General features: G+C 38.0%; 2 protein-coding genes and 1 pseudogene across 4 annotated transcripts; 1 reads left to right on the top strand and 2 right to left on the bottom strand.

Annotated features, from left to right (window-relative positions):
• Positions 1-784: 784 nt before the first annotated feature.
• On the bottom strand, positions 785-3,135 carry LOC103406034 (pentatricopeptide repeat-containing protein GUN1, chloroplastic-like; annotated as a pseudogene).
• Positions 3,136-3,633: 498 nt separating this feature from the next.
• Positions 3,634-8,253, bottom strand: LOC103406035 (disease resistance protein RPV1-like). Of its 2 annotated transcripts, none has more exons than XM_008345057.4 (5): positions 7,497-8,253; positions 6,107-7,208; positions 5,605-6,012; positions 4,619-5,497; positions 3,634-4,526 (listed from the first exon to the last, which is right to left on the bottom strand). In XM_008345057.4, the coding sequence occupies exons 1-5, from the start codon at positions 7,994-7,996 to the stop codon at positions 3,822-3,824; spliced, it is 3,594 nt and encodes a 1,197-aa protein (XP_008343279.2). In that variant the 5' UTR covers positions 7,997-8,253; the 3' UTR covers positions 3,634-3,821. The 2 variants fall into 2 exon arrangements, with proteins under 2 accessions (XP_008343279.2, XP_070673132.1); XM_070817031.1 differs by having other exon boundaries at positions 5,605-6,015; positions 7,497-8,240.
• Positions 8,254-15,967: 7,714 nt separating this feature from the next.
• LOC103432317 (ABC transporter F family member 4-like) lies at positions 15,968-20,991 on the top strand. Of its 2 annotated transcripts, XR_011578297.1 has the most exons (4): positions 15,968-16,134; positions 16,876-18,714; positions 19,457-19,686; positions 19,793-20,991. XR_011578297.1 is itself a non-coding variant. In XM_017331466.3 (2 exons), exon 2 carries the CDS (start codon positions 16,908-16,910, stop codon positions 18,711-18,713), a length of 1,806 nt encoding a protein of 601 aa, XP_017186955.3. In that variant the 5' UTR covers positions 15,968-16,134; positions 16,876-16,907; the 3' UTR covers positions 18,714-18,951. The 2 variants fall into 2 exon arrangements, 1 of the variants encoding a protein (XP_017186955.3); XM_017331466.3 differs by lacking the exons at positions 19,457-19,686; positions 19,793-20,991 and having other exon boundaries at positions 16,876-18,951.
• Positions 20,992-21,281: the final 290 nt, after the last annotated feature.

A 21,281-nucleotide genomic window follows, 5' to 3' on the forward strand; every position in this document is an offset into this window, starting at 1 on the left:
ATTTTAGCATTCACCGTTGCACCTAACTCCTAAGAAACTTCCAACTCCCACCCTTCTTTAAAAGAAAAAAGGAAAAGAAAAAGAAAATCTCATGATCTTCCTATTTTTCCAAGACTTGAATTCCTTTTCCCTTTCCAGTTAATCAAACAATTCTTTAATTTCCACGAAGTGAAACTAACACCAACTTGCATTAGAACTAATTAAAATGTTGTTAACAAATGTTAAGCCAAAAAACCACGCAAAGTTCGAATTCGGATTGAAAAAAGGGAGCTTCAACCTTGTCCCAAATAGCCGATGAGAGAGACCGCCGTCTAAAACGCTATGCTAGAACTTATGATACATACATATATATATATATATTACATTTTACAACATGTTTACAAGGATACAAAAAATTTCCATATGTTACGAACTACAAGGCTAGCGCTCGAAAATTGGAGATTTGGTCCAAACGTGCACCTTTTGTGTAAGTCCTGTCATCGTGAAGAACGAGCACCTCCAGTGTGCCAGATTCTTTTAACCAGGCGGCAGCCACAGAGCTCGTTGATATAAAACTACCCAAGTTACACTTGGCAACGTGAAAGGGTGCACCAATGCTAGTAAGAAGCGCCTCAATAGCTCGTCTTAGGGTACTGTCAGCTACTACTTTGCTGTGCTTCCCCCATCCTGTTAGAATGCTGCAGGGATCGATAAATAAACACAAAATTCCGAACAAAAATTATGCAAACAGTGACTTGTTTGATGAGAAAAAACGCAAACCTTAACAGGTTCGGTAATTGTTGGCCTTTAAACACTATAGCGCGTATATTGAGCAACCATACATGGACCATTGCCTGGGCAACCCCAGAAGACGTTAAATGCAAATCTAAGCATGAATCAGACCACACACTCTCCCATACGTTTTGGCGTTTCCCTTCATGCACAATCAGTTGCGCCCCTTGTTTCAGTTTAAATACACAGAGACAAAATGAAACTCTTCAACGTGGAAAAAGAAATTTGGACATCAAATTGTTTAGGGTAAGGGAAAAACACGTCCGCCTGAAAAGGTGGCATAAGAAGTCCGTAAGAAGTCCATAAGAAGTCCGTGGACAACCCCATAAACTTGGTTACCAAACAACCGGAGTTGCTCCAATAACATTGAAGCATCTTCAAATGAATTACAACTGCTGCATTTAAGGCCATTGAAATTTGAAACAGAGATTAACCATAAATTCTGGGAGGCTATTGGACTACGTTTCCATAGATAAGCATAAGGTTAGGAGAAAGAAACAGAGATTAAAGAATTCACATCATATTTAACATTAGATGTCCTAACCAAACCAACAAAGCATTTGTAGCATGATAACCTCAATGACATTCCAGTGAAAGGTGGTTGTCTTTCACCTTCCACTAGTTGAAATGAAGTTAAGTAGGTAGGGTTTCCTTTGCTTAATTTGTTTCTTCTTGGACTAACAACTTACTATGAGTAAACAGTCCTTAAAATAGGCACCTATGACTGTTGTGTTTGAGACTATGCCTATTTTTGTGCATATATTTAAGAACCCTATGCTGCATATAATTCTTAACAGTATCATAACCGTATTTATTCTGTTCCACGTTCACTCATGTTCCTCATATGCATAACAACCCACGTAGCTCAACTGTTCCGCGGAGAAATATGAAAGCAAACTTTTAAGAAGCGTGACCAAAGGATGATGCAGTATGTAAGCCATACGCAATAAGAAACTGAAACTGAAACTGAAACATCTATGAAACTGAAACTGAAACTACAAATAAATATAAATAGCTAGTAATGCACAGTTCAAAACTGACTTTAACAGATCTTCAAGCAAATAAGTCCCCAATGCAACATGTACGAAAGATAAAGAGATGTACCTGCACGCATTTAAAATGGCAGAAAATGTGACAACATTCGGTTTGATGTCTAGCTCGTGCATCTTCTGAAAGACTCCCAAAATGCACAAGATTTCTTGTCTAACCTTCCTATCTTTTATTGCATAACCTGCTTTCTCAGCTGAAAGTTGCCCAAACATCTTCATAAATCTGTTGTCTTCCCTATCTCCCACATGAATCTCAAAGACCGTCCCTCCACTGAAGATGAAGATCCGGTCTGTAGCACAATGCCTCCGGAGCAGCATCTACTACACATTCTGTTGTTGCTGACAGACCAAAGGCATCAATTATTGAATTATAAGTGACAATGTTAGGTCAAATGTCTTCCTTTGTCATCTCATCAAGCAATGAAAGAGCAGACCACAAGTCCATTTTTGCACAAAGCATTGATAAGTTCACTATAAAGCACAACTTCAGCCTTCAGCCTTCAGCCCTGCGTGCTTAAACTCTTTAAACACCTTCATTGCCTCTGCATACAAACCACCTTTTGAAAACACATCGATCAATGTTGAATACGTTAATATGTTTGGTGATACACGTTCTTCTTTCATCTCATTGACCATTCTTAACCCACCAAGAAGTGCGTTATATGACACAACAACCTTTGCAATCCCAACACTCTCCATCTCCTTGCAAACATTCAAAGCGTCCTCAAACCTACCAAGCTTCCCATAAAGTGAAAGCAATGTGTTATATAGAACTCTGTCCACCGATGGCCAAAAACTTCATTTCATTAAATAAACTGAGTGCCTTTTCTAACCTACCAGCCTTAGCATATGACATATTCATCAATAATAGTACTAAAAGTAACCACATTAGCCAAAATGTTCTTCGAAGGCATTTCCGACATCATCTGATATGCCAAATCCATCTGCCCACCTTTACAAATCGCATCTAGAAGTGTATTGGACGTATAAATATCCTGATCAATCCCTCTATCCACCATCTCACTACACAGATTTTGAGCTGCCTCCCAGAGTCCCCCACGACTACCAACCGCAAGGAGTGAATTATAAGTAATTCGATCGGGCTGTACCCCATTTGTCAGCATCTCATTGAAAATCTCCACTACCCTCTTAAACCCCACTCCCCTTTCCCATGCGCATCAATCACCGCGTTCTAAGTAACCAAATTCGGCTTCAAGCCCGAATCTTTCATTGACTCAAGAACTCTTGTAGCCTCCTCACAATACCCACTTCGCCCATAAGCGCTAATCAACGCAGAATACGTATAAACAGATAGTCAGTGTAACAAATAAAGTATTAGAATGATGGTACAAGTGGATGGTAAGTGTAACAATACTCTTATAGAAATCATATAGAACAACTATGCATGAGAGGAAAAGAGCGGACTTGGACGGTGAGAGAGACTTCCATAGAACGAAATCCTTTCTGCTTGTACTCCTTGTTAAGTGGTTGATCACTTCGACATCAGTGCAGCCTTTGCAGATGCAACATGGACATACTTTTTTTTATTTTTATTTTTTATTTCTATGTCAACGCTTCTCAAGGGTTTTGCTTTTATCCAACAAGCTTTCAACTTCAACCAACCGATCGCTACTCCAAATAAGTGATTCCAAGGATCTGCACATGGTAGTAATCATCGTGCAGTGATCTAACAAAATAGTCTCCAGCCTTTATGTTTTCTTGTACGCACAGAATTGTGTTACCAATTAGATTCAAATAGATAGCAGTAGCTTGTTCTAGTGCAATTAGGAATGTTATTGGGAAGTAGTTCCTGTTTCTCGCACAACGTAAACTTGTATATATTTATTTACCTCCACAACGGAAAAGAGTAATAAATCAGATACTTTAGTGTAAGACATACATATAATGATATAAAGAACATATAACAGAAATCAGACTCACAAGAGCTGAGTTTTTTTTGTACCAAAGACCATGAAATGGTGTTGGATGGAGGCTAATCCTCTATGTCCACGTAAAAGGAATCGGTGTAACATTCATTGGAGTAGATGGAACCATCGTCTTAGCAGGAACATCTTCCTTAAATAAGTATGAAAAACCAAGATAATCTGGTCTCTCCTGACTCCTAAAATGAAGTTGATGAATACGACTCCGATGATTGCAAAGAAAGAATTTGCCCGTCCACAACTGATACTTTGATGCTGACGCAGATACATTTCCAGCAACAAAAACCGGGCTAGAAAGAGTTGTATTTGGTTGGAATGTCATATCTTCACTTTTTGATTGAACACCCTTCCCCTCATTTTCCTGCTCATACACAAGCTGGATACCGAATTCCTTCGTCCAGAAACTATATTCTTCATTCATGGAAAAACGTACTTCATCCCCGCCCTCCAGTTCATCGTTTCCAAACAACCAATGGCTTAGCCATAACATATCATGGTTCTTTCTCGGGAGACCTGCTCTGACTGGGCAATATGTCCATTTAAGACCCTTGGTCTCATTACTGACTTTAAGGAAGTTTGAACTGCTAAACCAAAAAGGACATCGCGAATATACAACACAAGCATTCAAGCCTCGGACCTTGAGATTAAGATGTGAAGGTACAATAATAGACAAAGTGGAGTTACCCAGGCTTCTGTAAGGGAACCTATCTGGAATCTTGTTTCCGTGAAGGAAAGCGCTAAATATGCCACATTCATACAATCCCTGTTTGATGGAAATCACAGAAATCATAATCATTAAAGAGAAACTACTAACAGTGCGTGCATCAGAGAGAGAGAGAGAGAGAGAGAGAGAACCTGTATAGGACCCTTCCTTCTTGTACGTGTCAAGTAATTGGTCATCTCAACTTCAGTTGTTCCTACGGATTCCAAATTGAACAGGCCCATATCTCTGATCATTTCAATGTCAACCCTTCTCAATGGTTTTATATTGAACAAGCTTTGAACTTCAACTAAATTCTTGCACTTCCAAAAACTTGAATCCAATGATCTGAACATGTTTGGTAAATTTGTTATTTTTTCCAATGATGTACAATAACTTGCATGCAATTTTCTTAAACTTGGTGGGAGTTCTGGAAGAGTTCGGACCATTGTGCAACCTTCAATTACAAGAGTTTGAAGCGTAATAAGATCATTCAAGTTTTCTGGTAGGCTCAAAATTGGGTTTCTACTTAGATTCAAATGCTTCAATGAAGATAGGATACTAAGACCACTGGGAATCTCCGGAAGATTGCAGTCAGCTAGACTTAAGCTTACTAAGCCATTTGGCCAATTTGCCGCTGACAAACTGCGGGCAGTAACAAGATGTTTCCTGAGTAATATCCACAGTCTCCACAACCACATTGATTGCGATAGCTTAGCTGTTGATATATTGAGTTTCTTCCAAACACCAGCTGCAGCATTGGGGCGAAACACAAGCTTTGAGCAACCAGAAAGAATCAGTTCCTGTAGAGATGTCATCATGCTAAGTCTTGTTGGAAGCTTTGGGAGATTTTTGCAGTCTTTTAGATTCAAGACAATGAGTTTCTCTAGGTCTGCAATGGATTCATCAACCAAAACCAAATTTGTGCAATCTTTAAGAACTAATTTCTCAATGTTAGGGACTCCCGAAAAGTTGGGGGTTCTCACAAGACCATGTGAATGACTGACATTAAGGAATTTCAGTCTTGGAATAACCTGTTTCAAACAGATGGTACTTAGTTTGGGTAAGTACGTGATCATAAAGATCCCTAAATTTGTGTATGCATGGATTTGTTTGAGAGAGAGAGAGATCTGTATCATACCCTGGGTCCTTGCCAAAGATGATGTAGCCTGCTATTCCGCAAGTCAAGACCCACTAGATTTTCCAAATATAAATCTGCTGGTATTGATTTTAAAGGGAATACTCGCCAAGATATCCATTTTAAATTTTTTGGAAAATCTTTGTAGCCTCCACTGATGATTACATTATTGAGCAACAGAAGTTCAAGATTGTGCATCCTTGTAAATGCCTCTGTTTTGAAGTCTACCTCATTTGATTCAGAAGCAGAATTTGTTGGCAGAAAGGTAATAGATTTCCAAGAGAAGAAACCAAGCCGTCGCCTTGAGACTTTTTCATGGTAATCGTCGACATGGTATCTCTTTTTGTTACTTGTATTAAACATTGTCTTGCCAGGAAGATTGAGCATGAGGCCCTTAATGGTTTTTGTTCCCTGCTACCAGATCCGAACATTGGGTTAGTAACTAGTACACATGCACATCACAATAGTACAAACATAAAAACATTAATAAGACCATATTTCTTACAGTTAATTTTCTCAAAATATCAGAGGCATCATTCTGTAGCACTATACTACGTTTCCCAGGGTCCTCGGGCGACTCTTCACGAATAATTCCCCTTCCCATGTCTATAAGTAATTGATGCATGACCAACTTGTTGTCTTCATCTATGTCTACTAGACATCTATCAACTAGATTTTGAATTCCAATCCTTGTGTAGAAGTGTAAATTGTCCAGTACTGTAATTGTATAATCTATCTTCTTTCCCACGAAGAAAGAGACTATATGAAGGAATAAACTTCTGTCATGATCATCTTGTAGAGAATCAAAGCTTATTCTAAGTATTTTTTGAATTTTTTCATTAGGAATGACGTTTAACTTCTGCAGCGCACTTTCCCATACTTCTACACTTCTTCCAACAAGAGAAGATCCCAAAACTTGAAGTGCTAATGGTAGCCCTTGACAGTGCTGTACTACGGATCTTGTTAGCTTGATGTAATCTTTGACAGGACGCACTTGTTTGAAGGCATGCCAACTAAAAAGCTCAAGTGATTCATACTCACCCAATCCTCTAACCTTAAACATTGCATAAACTTCATGATCATTCAACAAACTTTCATGTCTAGTTGTAACGATTATTTTACTTCCTGGGTGAAACCATTCTCGCCTTCCAAGAATTGCATTGAATTGGTCAGATTGGTCCACATCATCAAGAACAATAAGAACAGTTTTGCAACACACAGCATGCTTGATCTTGCTCATTCGTTCACCCATACTGTATACTTTCTTCTTTTTCCCCTTTTGGATATCCGAAAGAAGTTTTCTTTGCAAAAAAGCCAAACCATTAGGCTGTTCTGAAGTTGCTCTAACATCTGCAAGATAGCTGCAACCTTGAAATCTGTGGAAGTTCTGGTTATAAGCAGCTTTGGCAATGGTGGTCTTGCCAATTCCACCCATCCCATAGATCACAGCTACACTCACGTCATTTGATCGATCTTTCAGCCACATGTTTATGCCCTGCACACGCTTATCTATTCCAACCACATAGGGAGCAATCATTTCTGTTGCACAATGATCCAGTTTATTTCCAATCTCTTCGACAATATTTTGGATAAACTGTGACTCATACCTACAAATTGTAATGAATGAATGAAAATCCTGTGGTGCCAATGCAAATTGAGTGGACATATAAATATTGAACAAATGAACTTTCTAGTTCTCATAAAAATGTTCTGCTAAATCAATTACATAAACAAAGAAAACAGCAAAGTCCAACATTAACTGCATGTATGAAACTTCACCTAGAATATTGTTTTCATGTTTGTAGCTGTTTTCTGCTGCGTTTTCGTTAGGTATTCATTTAAGTTTTAATGAAATGTTCATGTCGAGAATATAAAGTTTTTGGGAATGAACTTACATATCTCCTAAAACCATTCCTCCCACATCTGCTACATCTCTAAGAGCTCTTCTCCACTCCATCACCTTGTCCATCTCCTCCTTGAAGCGTTCTTCATGTCTAGCAAATGCTTGTGCAAAAGTTCCAGTCTGTTTCCTAACATGGGATGGATCCACATCATAGAAAACTGGCATAACCATGTGTCTGCAATCAGTTTTTCTACGTTTCATGATCTTCACCAGCTCATCCAAGCACCATCTTGAGGAAGCGTAGTCCTTGGAGAAGACAATTATGGATGCTCGTGATTCTTGTATCGCTTTCTGTAGCTCTGATGCTATGTTTGCTCCTCTGTCGATCCCATCATCATCTCTAAAGGTGTGAATTCCTGCCAGCTCCAGCTCCCTGTAGAGGTGATCAGTAAACCCCTTACGTGTATCTTCGCCTCTGTAACTCAAGAACACATCATAAGTACACCGGTAGGAGGTGGAAGAGGCATCGAGCTGAGCAATTATTGCAGCCATTTGGCCCCGAACTTCGAGGTCCCGATCGTCAAACCAACGTCACACGAGGATGAGCCGGCGGTGTCGAAGCGTCTGTCGAAGCATCTGCGAAGTCTCTTGAGAAGAGGGCGTAATAGGAAAGAAGAAATGCATTCCCGATTCCTTCACCATCCCGGAATCCAAATACCTCACCCATGGAGGCCGAGGGAGTCCAATTCCTCCAATTTCAGGAATTGAATGGATGGTCAAAATGACAAGTTCCAGCAGCACAACTGATAAGCTTGTTAGACAAAGAGGGCATTCAATTGGAATTTTGAGAGATTTTAATTTTTTTAATGAATTTAAAGGTATTTAATTAGAATTTTAAATAATTTTCTAAAATTCAAGTATTCAATTAGAATTGTAAGATAGTTTATTAAAATTTCAAATATGGGTGTATTCAATTAGTAATTTTAAAGAAGTGTATAACATTTCATGTGTATTAAATTAGAAATTGATTTTAAAGAATTTGAGAAAGTTGAGGAATTAGAGGGAATTGGAGAGATTTCGTAATGTATTTTAAGTATCCACAAATCTTACTTCTCTCCATGCGATTTCGAGGGAATTGAATCAAAATTTTATATGGAATCTCTACAAATCAATTAAACTCCATAAAAATTCATGGATTTATAAATCCATTAAAGTTTCAAATTCTCAATTGAATACTCCCTAAATCCTCACTCAGTTACAGTCAACACCATTTCAAGTGTTTGAGTTGTCTTCTAATTCTTATCTTCAAACAGTTGGTTAAGCTTATGACTTTTTCATATGTTTTGTAGCTGCGTAACTCTCTTATCTGTGTATATTTGAATTTCAAATATTCCTTGTAAATGGGGTTTTCAAACCCTAAATGTAATCTCTAATGTATTATAAATACAAGCAACCCAACGTTAATTGGGTATGCACATTGGTGAGAAACTTGGCGTTCTGTTCTAGCTTTTCCAACCTTCCATAACTTAGTACAAAGCTGTGCGACGTAGAATGTGGAAGCTTCCTCTATTATGTTTTTGTATTTTATTTCTATATATAACAAATTAACAATAATGTGGACCAGTTTTCTGTGAGTAAATGTTCAAACAAACTGACTTAATGGTTACGGTGGACTTATTTGACTTAATTATTGAAACATCAAGTTCTGCAAGTAGACAACAGAAGATGACCTCCACGCACTCCCTGGTCTTTAGAGTAGAAGGGGGGTGGGGGACCTCCATGCACTCCCTGGTCTTTGGGGTAGGAGTGGGTGGGGAAGACGTGGAAATGGGAACTTGATTTAGTCTTTTGAGCGACTCATTAGTTTAAGACCCAAAACAAATTAATATGCAAATTTCATACAGATAAGAAACGATGGGGTGTTGGTGTTGCACATCAGAGTACGCAACAAATGGAATATAAACTTTATTAAGCAAACAAAGAGAAACAATGAATTACCAGGAAGACTACATAAACTTTAGAGATTACATATTGAGAGCTACGGGTTTGCTGTTCCATTTTTTGGGTCTCCATTGTTCTCTTTGCTATTGACACATGTTTTATAACTTAACTGAGAGATAAATTTGTTCTTTTTCATTTGACATTCAAAAAAACTTCAAATACGATCAAATATGCATACGCGAGCGTCTTGGTAAATCTAACATATCTTCCTCTCATTCTGTCGTCTCTCAAACCCTTGCAAAACCCAGCCATCTAAATCTTTGCCCTCATAATGTGCAATAAGAACACCATTGATCTTGTATATTTCTTCTTCTGCTTTCTCAAGGACCATTCTATCTTCACTTTTTTTTTTCTACCAATTACAATGATTAAAAAAAACACTCTTTTCAATGATTAAAAAAAACACTATTTATGGAGCAAAAATAATTCAAAAAATCATAGAGACGACACATGAACTTTTTCTTAGGAAAAAACAAGAACGCCCTCATTAAATGGGTAGGGCACATAAATATTTTCACGCACAGCTCATCATTCCTGGAGGTCCAAGTAGTTGACTACGATTGCTCAAAGCTCTTCTGCTCGTGGCGTGGAAAAGTCAAAGACACTAACTATTGGATTAATTACTAAATCTCCATCAAGTAAGGAATCCTTATCACAATCAATCATTGATGCTTCCATCATCATCCCAAGATATATCTCCTTATTGATATCTTGAAAATATTATTTCCTCATTCATCCAACAGATGACACATCTTGACCAATAGCACTATGTGTAGAGCAAAACCCTAACCATATGGCTAGCCATTCCTCCCTATAAAATACCTCATCACCACCAAATTTTTGGTAAGCTTTTGCTACGCATACAAGCCCAAAACACTCACTTTTTTTCCAGAGATACTGACTTAGGCATTGGAGATCCATTAGCTAAACCCCTCTCAAACCTTGTGATCGCGTGAGGCTTTGGTTTTTGAACAAAAGTGTTAATTATTTTGTAGATACACATTCGTCAAGATTCAAGATGGCAGATTTTTGCTACCATACAAATTGGTGCTTTCATTGAGAGGTTGATTCAAATACTTGAAGAAGCCTCAGGCAATTACTTTTTGGAATTTTATGTTACTTGAATTTCTCATACACTCCTAGTCATTGAAAATTTTCCTAGAAAAAATCCTTAATTAGTCCTTGGAGTGGATACAATGGTAAACATTTTTGAAACCACGACAACCGGAACGCCCTACGTTCAAGGATATGGACCGAAAAACGGAGACCAAGACGTAGCTCCTCGTCAACAGTGCTCAAGGCTCAACGCGACGGCAAGAGGAGCCCCACCGCCGCAGAGCACCACCATCACAGTGGCCATTGCCTAGTAGTCACCGCATGGCCGACCTAAGGAGCCCAGCAGCCAACAAAGGGCCACTGCAGCAGCTTAAACCGAAGCCTAAGCGCTAGCAATCCACTTTGCCACAACAACCTCATCGTAGCACATCGAGCCCACGGGCAGGAGGCCCAACTCGCTAACCCGTGCCGAACTCCAGCTCGAGGCTAGGCGGACCAAGCCGACCCCGCTTAGCGCCCGCGCGTCTGACCCACTATGCCGCCCCAACTCCCACTCCAGATTGATCCAAGACCAGTTCAGCAGACCAGGATCCTGGTCACCAGACAGTAGATTGAACGAAAGGTATTTTCACCCTTTTTTTTTAATAAGTTTGCCCCTCCGTGCCTAAGTTTTGCACATGCAGCTCACTACACTTCCACGACTCGGGTGGAGTGGCGGCCCAAAAAGGCGGTAACAAGATTAGATTTTTGCAGAAGGAGATAAAAGAGAGGGAAATGAGGAGCTGGGGGCGGAAGACTGCGCCTTTGGGGGGTGGAACGCTGTGGTTGGAAGGGTAAAGTTTGAGGCTTTGGGAGCGAGATTTGTTGGGTCGTCCATTGATTGGGTTGGTAGGCATTGTGCTGAGATTTTAGGCTGTGGTTTTATGGGTACTGGTGGCCATTTTATATAGAGAGAGATGTATATAAATGGGAGAGTTTTTGTTAATGAAGATTTAGGAAGCCTTCGTTGAGAGATAAAGACATCTTAAGAACGGAAGGTAAAGGAAAATGGCAATGGAAAGGAGATCATAATGATCAAAGTCAACCTTCTTACCTCGTTCCACCAGACTTCACACGAATTTAACTAGTAAAATAAGATAAGAAGATAAAAACAGGGGTTTTTGAAATTAGTCCTTGCAATATATTAGAATTTTAAAAATAAAAAAAAATATATGGTGCTAGATTACATATTTAATTTAATGGAAAGGGATCCTCTTCGGATTCCTTCCACCAAATCTACCAATTCGGACCCTTAAAATTTGATCCAACGGCTAAAGTTATTATAACTTTTAAAGAGGATCCCTGTTTTTAGCCATTTGATCAAATTTCAAGGACCCGGATTGGTGAATTTGGTGGAAGGGATCCAAAGGATATCTTTCCTAATTTAATCTTTTAAAGTGTACTTTTATTAAAATTTATATTATATCTTTGTTAAAATTTTAATTTTATTAATATGCCCGTATTCTTATTCAAAAAAATATATACACATATTAATTCTTTCAATTATAAATGAATATAAATGAGAAAATATTTATAAATAAAAAAAGCGACACGCAAATATGACACATCCCGACTCGGAATGTCCATTAGGACTACAAATCGAGCTGTACTGGGCGACATCTGGAAGGTGACGAAGCCATAAAGTGTGATGATATGTAAAATGTGAATAAATTTAATCCTAAAAGTGTCTAAGTACACGAGTGCGCGGTGAGCGGGTATGGACCAATTTCACACATGACATCAGAGCATAAGTAAAGTACAGTAGATTGTAACATCTCACATCTTCCAGGGGAGTAGATCTTATAAGCCTTATATGTATATTCTCTCTACCTAGCACGAGGCCTTTTGGAAGCTCACTGGCTTCGGGTTTTGTAGGAACTCTGAAGTTAAGCAAGTTCGCGCGAGAGCAATCCCAGGATGGGTGACTCACTGAGAAGTTCTGGTATGAGTTCCCATAAACAAAACTGTGAGGGGGTGGTCGGGGCCCAAAGTGGACAATGTCGTGCTACGGTGGAGTCGAGCCCTGGATGTGGTGGGGGTCCAGGCCGCGATGTGACAAATATGTAAATACATAAGTGTACAACAATGATTGTACCGAGATATATTATAATAAACTTAAATGTATGTATCGAAATGTATTATATTGAATTAATGTACCTAAATATCAATACCGAAATATATGTACCGAATGTACTATATTGAATTAATGAACTGAAATTTGCGTATCATAGTGTATGTACCGAAATGTATTATATTTAATTAAAGTACTTATATATTTGTATCGATGGATATACCTAAATATATCAAATGAATTAACATACCTAAATGAAAGATTATACAAATTATATCGGAACATATTATACAAAAAAAAAATTAGTTTACTTACATGTAGACATCAAAATATATTATGATGAATGAAATGAAATGAAAATTAAATGTAAAAATAGGAAAAAAAAGAAAAAGAAATACAACATCAAAATATAATTAATAAATGAGATGGTTAACTGTATTAGGGACTAAAATTAGATTTTAAATTTTAGACATGATTATAGTCTAAAACTCATCTTTTTTAAGGATTAAGATGAAGTTTTGTATAAAAAGAACATAATTATTTATTTAGTAAATAACAACATCAGCAAACATCAGCTAAACTTGTGATTAGAAGGATCTAATCACAATCATTTTCTTTTGAGACCCTACACCAATTTTTTTTTTATTATCAAACCTTCCTAGCTTATAGTTATACAAAATAAAATTTGAAACAAGAAATTAAAAGTATCAATCGACATATAGTTGCAGTAAAAATAAATTTGTCATATCGTCATACAAGAATATTATTGGTTTTATTTCGTTTTTATGTGGTAAAAATGGACTAAACATTTCTTCGGCAATGTACAAGTCACTTGGCTCCATGAATGTTCGAAATTAACAGACAGAGTAAGTTTCCTCAATGAATTTAAGTAAATGGGACGGTGAGGATAATATAGAATTTGAGAGGAGTTTGACTATATCAGGGGAGAGTTTGCTATCAGAAATTGTAATTTTATCTCTGTTTGATTCTAAGGAGATGGTTTTCCCGGAAATTGCAATTTTCTAAGGACAGATATGGTGTAATTTCATAGTTCACATCGAATAATTATTTAATTAATTTGTTTCTAACTTGTTTTTAGTTGTTTTAAGACTTTATAATTGATCAATTTTCTGGAAAATATGGGAAATTGTTTTCCAATTGATGGATTGCTAGTGTTTGATTCCGAGACTATATAACGCGAACGAAAGAAGTTTGTTCATATAGATGTAGTAGCCTTTTACTGGTAAAAATGTTTTTTTAGCATATGCATAGTTTTCATCAACAACAACAAAGTTTTATTTCACTAAGTGAGGTCGGCTATATGAATCCTAAAACGTTACTACGCTCGGTTTTGTACCATGTTTTCCGTTAGATCCAAGTAGTTCAAGTCTTTTCTTAGAATCTACATGCACAATTTTCAGAGTAGAATAAATTGTTACCATTTTGGCTGGATTGGATTGCTTTGTAATTTCATAAAGTCCCGTGGTTACAAGGTTGTGAGAAATTGTGTTCATGGTTTCTGTTTCTCTGTGACTTTGTGATTCAGTGCTGGTTGTAACATATGTATTTCATAAAGCCCCCCACCTCTCTCGTTCCAGTGGATACGTCTCTCGGTGTTTTTCCGTCCCCTTTCCTTGAAATTACACTTCAGGATCAGAACCTCCAACTCCATTATTCTATAGCACTAGGCCTTCATCACAAAAAAACAACATAATTCTCAACACAACACAACACATCACATGTACATTAGTTAGTACATAAAGCTTAATTGGGAAAATTAGAGAACTCAATGCTGACGGCATCAATCAGAAAGATAGGTGGGAATTGAACTTCTTTGTTAAACTAAGAATTTAAAGTTGTTTTATATGTTCGTTATGAATTTTAGTTCAATTGAATTACGAGGATTGGAATCTCTATTGTTAGGAAGAATTAGTGCAATTGTAGTGGCACTTGCATTTGTTTTGAACGTACAAAATATTTGGCCTTTTACGAAACAGAAATGTGTTGACCTTTAAAAATATTTCCGCTGATGATAGTAAACCTTGCTCCTGAAAATAAAAATAAAAATGGACCCCATGAACTTGGACCGAACCAGAAAAAATTGGTTGGTTCGATTTCTAATAGGTGGAGAACGGTACGAGACAGAGAACCAAACTGGAGTGAAACAAACGGTTGGATATCGGTTCCAACTTCCAAATATGGTACCGAACCGAAACGAACTTTTTATTTATTAAAATTCGACAAACCACGTGGCTGGCTTTAATTGGTGGTAGCCGAGTACATACATGGACTCTACCACACCTGATCACTCTTTTTCTCTCCCACATTCTCGAGTGCATCGAACACTCTCACTCTTCTCAGTCTCCTCTTGTCTCTCTTCTCCGTGTTAGCCCCAACCGTCGGCTCAACCTTGACCTGCAACAATGGCGGTTGTAGAGATAGAGAGAGAGCAATTGAGCAATTGTTTAATATATGACAAAAGCCTATTAAAATGACCCAATATTTAATGCTATTACAATTAAACCCCCCAAATTCCCTTACAATTGAACCCTTCATTACAATTTAATCCTTTTCTTTGTGACCAAGGCAATCACACCAATGAGATCACATAACAGGCCGAACGAAACCCTAAAAACCAGTCGGGTCGTCCTCTCCTTCCACCACCCCAAGCTCTCTCTAACGGTCTCTCACCAGTCACCACTCACCAAGTCGTCAGTGTATTGGCGTGAGTAATTTTTAGGGAAATAGGAATGTAAGTATTGTGCAAATATTAAAGCATATCCAAAGAAGATGCAAAAATGTACACATCAGTTATAACAGTAAAAAAAGACCATACTAATATTCTTCAACTGAAGTGCCAAATCCTATGTGGTGATGATATGAATTGGCAGCAAAAGAGGTTGCTGTCAAAATTTGACAGCAGCTTCAAATGTTTTTATTAATTATTAAATGTATTTTATTAATTTTTAATTAATTTAATAATTTATTATAATTAATGTTGAGTTGATCGATGCAATTATCCTACTTTTCTTCTTCTTTTCAATCAAGGAAAGTAAACAGATTACTGATTAAACTTTAAATGTCATTTATTAAATTTTAATTAGTTTAATAATTTATTTTATAAAATAATAACATAATAATTTAATTTGACATATCGGTTGAAGAACAAAACTTTAAAAATGTCAAAGTACCACATAAGCTGTCAAAATATAAATTTTATGTTCAAAGTTTGACATCATCTCTTTCAGAGACGGTTTAGAGTCCTTTGTTAAGAAGGATATCTCTTTGTGTCGTATTTTGTTACCTTGCAGAACAAGGAATCTACGTACTAATATACCAAATTATACAATACATTAATTTAATTAAGCCGTAAATTTCTATACCATCGTTATCCCCTTCCGGTCGCGTCCTCCACCACCAAACTCCCAGTCGCGTCGTCGACGTCCTCCACTGGTTTTCTTTCTCTCACCATCGTCCTCCACCACTAGCTGCTAAGTGCTCACTTCGCCACTCCAATCTTAAGGTAATGCAACTTCTTGAATTTTTTTTTGCATATTATAAATTAGGGTTTTGCTTGATACATGTGATTTTGTAATCAATTATCCAACTTCCTTGTAAATAATTACATCCATTTGATGGCTTTATTTGTCTATCATCGCCTGCTTCACCATTACCATGCACTTTACAAGGTTGCAGTATAACTTGTAAAAGGACGCCATGTATATAGGATTTATTTTTTAAAATCAAGAAAGAACTTTTTCAAAAATTCGATAGGCAGAACCAGGCTGACATCCATGGAAAAGGGTTTGCTTTGGTGAAACACTGTGTTTTCTTTAGGATTAAAAGGGAGTTTTGCTTGGTTGCTAAGGTGAATTTGGCTCTTTTGGAAATTACCCATTTTCCTGTTACTGAACTGGATCCTTTTTTCTTTCGTTTTCTATTTGTACTGCTAATAGATAATTTTGATTTGGTATTTTACCAATCAAGTTTTCCTCTGTATTGTGTAGTGTAGTTACTTGCCTTCATTTGCAATTTATAGTCAAAACATTTCCTTTTGTTCCGTCCAAGATGCATATCATCTTGAAAATACAGGAGCATGTAGCTGAACCTGCAAGCTATATGTATATTCATATATTCATATATTGTAGTTCTGATTGCTTCATTGGCTTCTTGTTTTAATCCATTTACAACCATTATAACCTTTCTATCATTTCCTCTTGGTGTGAACTGTGAAGTGTATGCTATTCATTTCCTCTTTATACAGGGTTTTGAGAAAGCAGAGAAACGAAGGATATCATGAAACTAAACCACGAAGCCATTCTAGAAATTAATGTGATTCAGAACCAGGCCCTTAAAGACGACCATGATGCTTTCAGTGTTGTAATTGGAAGCCGGGCATCGGTAATTGATGGGGAAGATGGTGATGCTAATGTTAAGGATATAACAGTAGAAAATTTCTCTGTGTCTGCTCGGGGAAAGGAACTTCTAAGGAATGCATCAGTGAAAATAACACACGGGAAGAGATATGGTTTGGTTGGGCCCAATGGAATGGGCAAGTCTACTCTCCTGAAGCTTCTTGCTTGGAGGAAGATTCCAGTACCAAAAAATATTGATGTGCTTTTGGTTGAGCAGGAGGTAGTTGGTGATGACAAAACTGCTATTGAAATAGTTGTTTCAGCAAATGAAGAACTTGTCAAAATCCGAAAAGAGGTTGCAGATTTGCAGAATTCAGCTTCCGCTGATGGAAAGGACGGTTTTGATGATGATGCAGGAGAGAAGCTCTCTGAATTGTATGAGAAATTGCAGTTGATGGGATCAGATTCAGCTGAAGCTCAGGCTGCAAAAATTCTTGCTGGGTTGGGGTTCACACAGGATATGCAAGGCCGTCCAACTAAGTCCTTCAGTGGTGGGTGGAGGATGAGAATTTCATTGGCAAGGGCACTTTTTGTTCAGCCAACTCTTTTGTTGCTTGATGAACCCACCAACCATCTCGACTTGAGGGCTGTTCTCTGGTTGGAGGAATACTTGTGCCGCTGGAAAAAAACTTTTGTCGTTGTCTCGCATGATCGAGATTTCCTTAACACAGTTTGCTGTGAGATTATTCATCTGCATGATCTGAAGCTTCACATCTACCGAGGAAATTTTGATGATTTTGAAACTGGTTATGAGCAACATCGGCAAGAGGTGAACAAAAAGTTTGAAATTTATGACAAGCAGCTGAAAGCTGCCAAAAGGAGTGGAAATCGGGTTCAACAGGAGAAAGTCAAGGATAAAGCAAAGTCTGCAGCAGCTAAGGAAGCATCAAAGAACAAGGCCAAGGGAAAAGTTGATGGAGATGATGCACCAGCTGAGGCTCCTCAGAAGTGGAGAGTTTACAGCGTGGAGTTCCACTTTCCTGAACCTACAGAGCTTACTCCTCCACTTCTGCAACTTGTCGAAGTCAGCTTCAGTTATCCAAATCGGGAGGATTTCAGGCTGTCAGGTGTTGATGTCAGTATTGATATGGGGACCCGTGTTGCCATAGTTGGACCTAACGGAGCTGGAAAGTCTACTCTGCTCAACCTTCTTGCAGGTGATTTGGTTCCTTCTGAGGGTGAAGTACGGAGGAGTCAGAAGTTGAGGATCGGTAGGTATTCACAGCACTTTGTGGACATCCTGACAATGAGTGAGACCCCAGTTGAGTACCTTCTCCGGCTTCACCCAGACCTTAGCAAGCAAGAGGCTGTTCGTGCAAAGCTTGGAAAATATGGACTCCCCAGCCACAACCATCTCACTCCCATTGCAAAATTATCTGGAGGGCAGAAAGCCCGGGTTGTGTTCACATCCATATCCATGTCAAGGCCCCACATTTTGCTGTTGGATGAACCGACGAATCATTTGGATATGCAGAGTATTGACGCACTGGCCGATGCACTTGATGAATTCACAGGTGGAGTTGTACTGGTGAGTCATGATTCAAGGCTGATATCGCGCGTGTGTGAAAACGAAGAGAGGAGTGAAATTTGGAATGTTAAGAATGGCACGGTGACCCCTTACCTTGGGAATTTCGAGGAGTACAAGGAGGAGCTACAAAGAGATATTGAAAGGGAAGTCGATGACTGAGGTTTGCACTCTTTATAGTTGTAAAATTTTGTTGATCATTCTAAAGATATTCCAAGAGTTTGCTTATTGCTTGCACATTTTGGGGTTTGGAAATTGGAATAGGGTAAGTTTTTGTCACGGGTATCTGTTAGGTTATCCATTTCAATTCAATACTAGTCCTAAACACGAAATGAGGCCTACAAGGTGTTTGAACTTGGTTGTCAGAATATTATATGGTGATTCAAGACTACATTTGATATATGAATAATCGTCGCCTTCGTGCTTTGAATATAAATTTACAAGGTAAAGGCAATTACAAAATGTAAGTAACTATAACATTTTTCAACAATCAAAGCCGTCTATATTTTAGTATATTATTCATAGATCATTCTTGTAAAAAAGTAAACTTATAACCATTAAGACATTCAATTATAGTGAAGTAAATAGATGAATAAGATTTTTCAAAAAACATTAATACAACTACCATTTAATCCAACGGTCAAATGGTTTCAGATTTGAATGACCTTTGAAATAAGACTTAAAAATGGACAGTTCGATCTCGAATTAGGATGTGAAGTGAACTCTACAGAAGGTCACTTAAATAAACTTATTTGAAAGAAACGGAGACTGTAGAAATGAAAAGCAGTGAACGATGCATACAATCCAGCTAATGTAGTTTGAATGTTGGAGCATTTCAAAGACTTCCACACTTGTTTCTTCTCTTTGTATAATTGCAATAAGGTATGAACTGAGTTATTTTGCAGCATAGCAACACAGAAAGACATGTAGAGAAGGAGAGAGAGAGAGAGACAGAGTGAAATAAAAAATGGGGTTGAGAGCAAGAGCAGCCGGAGCCTTACCAAACCTCATCCGGACCCTCCGGAAAGAAGCCCACAACCCAATAGTCACTCCCATATCTCAGGCGCACCTTCTTTCTCTACGATCATATCAATCTCATCAACAATATCCCCAACGACCAGCTTCGCTTTAAGCGGTACCTGCCTACTCCTTAATTAATTTTTTATTAATTTTGATTACTCCCTAATTAATATCACTTTTAGCCACTAATTATTACAATTTTTTCATTTGTGTTGGTGAAGTTACACAGAATGGATTCACAGTGAATGGTGTGGATTATGAAGGAAGCTTGCTTTGTGTTGGCAATATGTTAATGTCTTGGGCTCCCACCAAATTCTCTGATGTCACTCCTCATAGGTATTTGCTCTCTACTTTCTTTCCCTTTTTCTTTCATTATACATGAAAACTTTGCGATATCATGGATAGTGTGTTGATATACTTGTCCCAACACAATGTACCGCCATGTTATTTAAGTGCATTTTCTGCCAATTTCGGGTTTAGACAGAGCATTGGTAAGAAAAGGGAAGGGTGTGGCTCAAGATTGCTCTTATTTTTCTGTGGAAATTATACCGAATAATCAAATTGGCATAAGACATTGGGTTACCTACTTGCCTTTGTGGTACACATTATGTCATTGATATGCCTGTGAATATATTTACTAATTGAGTTGAGCAGTGAGCTAGCAGTCTAAATTTCTTCTACATTGTTGTGATGCAGCTTTTCAATCTTCCAACTTGTGCAGCCTATACCTTGTAAGTTTCAAACTTCGGGTTTAGGTTGGCCTTAGTCAATTACTTTAGGTAGACACATAGGTGGAATTCAGAGGAACAAATTTCCTTTCTTTAAAAAACACCAAGTCAATATGCGACCAGTTCCTTTGTACAAAACATGGGCAGACAGCTTAGAATACCTCGAACATTCTGACACTAATAATCTAACATTCTCATGATAACACCCAAAGAAAACCAAAAGGGTCTTGGATCTTCAAGTAACTGAACCGAAAACCTTTTTATAACTATAGGCTACAGGGAATATTGTTCTTCACATAGCATGTGACCAAGAATAAGCACGTCAATATACATCCTTTTATTGTTAACTTGTAGCATTGTGATCATGTTTCATCCTTTGCATCCAAATCTGAAATAGTGTTGAACTAGTAGTACATGTCATTCTGATGGGAAATTAAAATGTCAACTAAACTGATTCAATCATGGGGTTCTTTTAATTTGCCTTCCAAACAGATTTTCTTTTCCTCATCTCCCCTGATTTGTATGGCTCTTAAAATGATTCTAATAAAAACAACGTGTCCCTGCTCCTCGTCTGCAAGCATATGCTGCTGCCGCACCTCCTCCAGCTTCTGCTACGTCCTCTGGCCCTCAGAACTGGCTCTTTGACTCTGGAGCCAATGCTCACATCACCAAAGATTTGAATACAGTTTCCAATCCCCGCCCATACACTGGTTCTGATAATGTCCATGGAGTGGTTGATGGATCAGGTTTGCACATTTCTCACGTTGGTACTTCCTCTATTCAAACACCCCACCATTCTTTCACTCTACCTAACATCTTACACTGCCCTAATGCCTCTACTAATGTTATCTCCATTAATCAATTTACCAAAGATAATAATTGTTCACTAACATTATATCCAACCTCCTACCGTGTCCAGGACCTTCAAACGGGGAGGACGCTTTTACAAGGCCGGAGTAGAAATGGCTTTTATCCTTTTTCA

This window comes from Malus domestica, chromosome 17 (genome assembly GCF_042453785.1).
Source record: "Malus domestica chromosome 17, GDT2T_hap1".
In the NCBI taxonomy this organism is placed as follows: domain Eukaryota; kingdom Viridiplantae; phylum Streptophyta; class Magnoliopsida; order Rosales; family Rosaceae; genus Malus; species Malus domestica.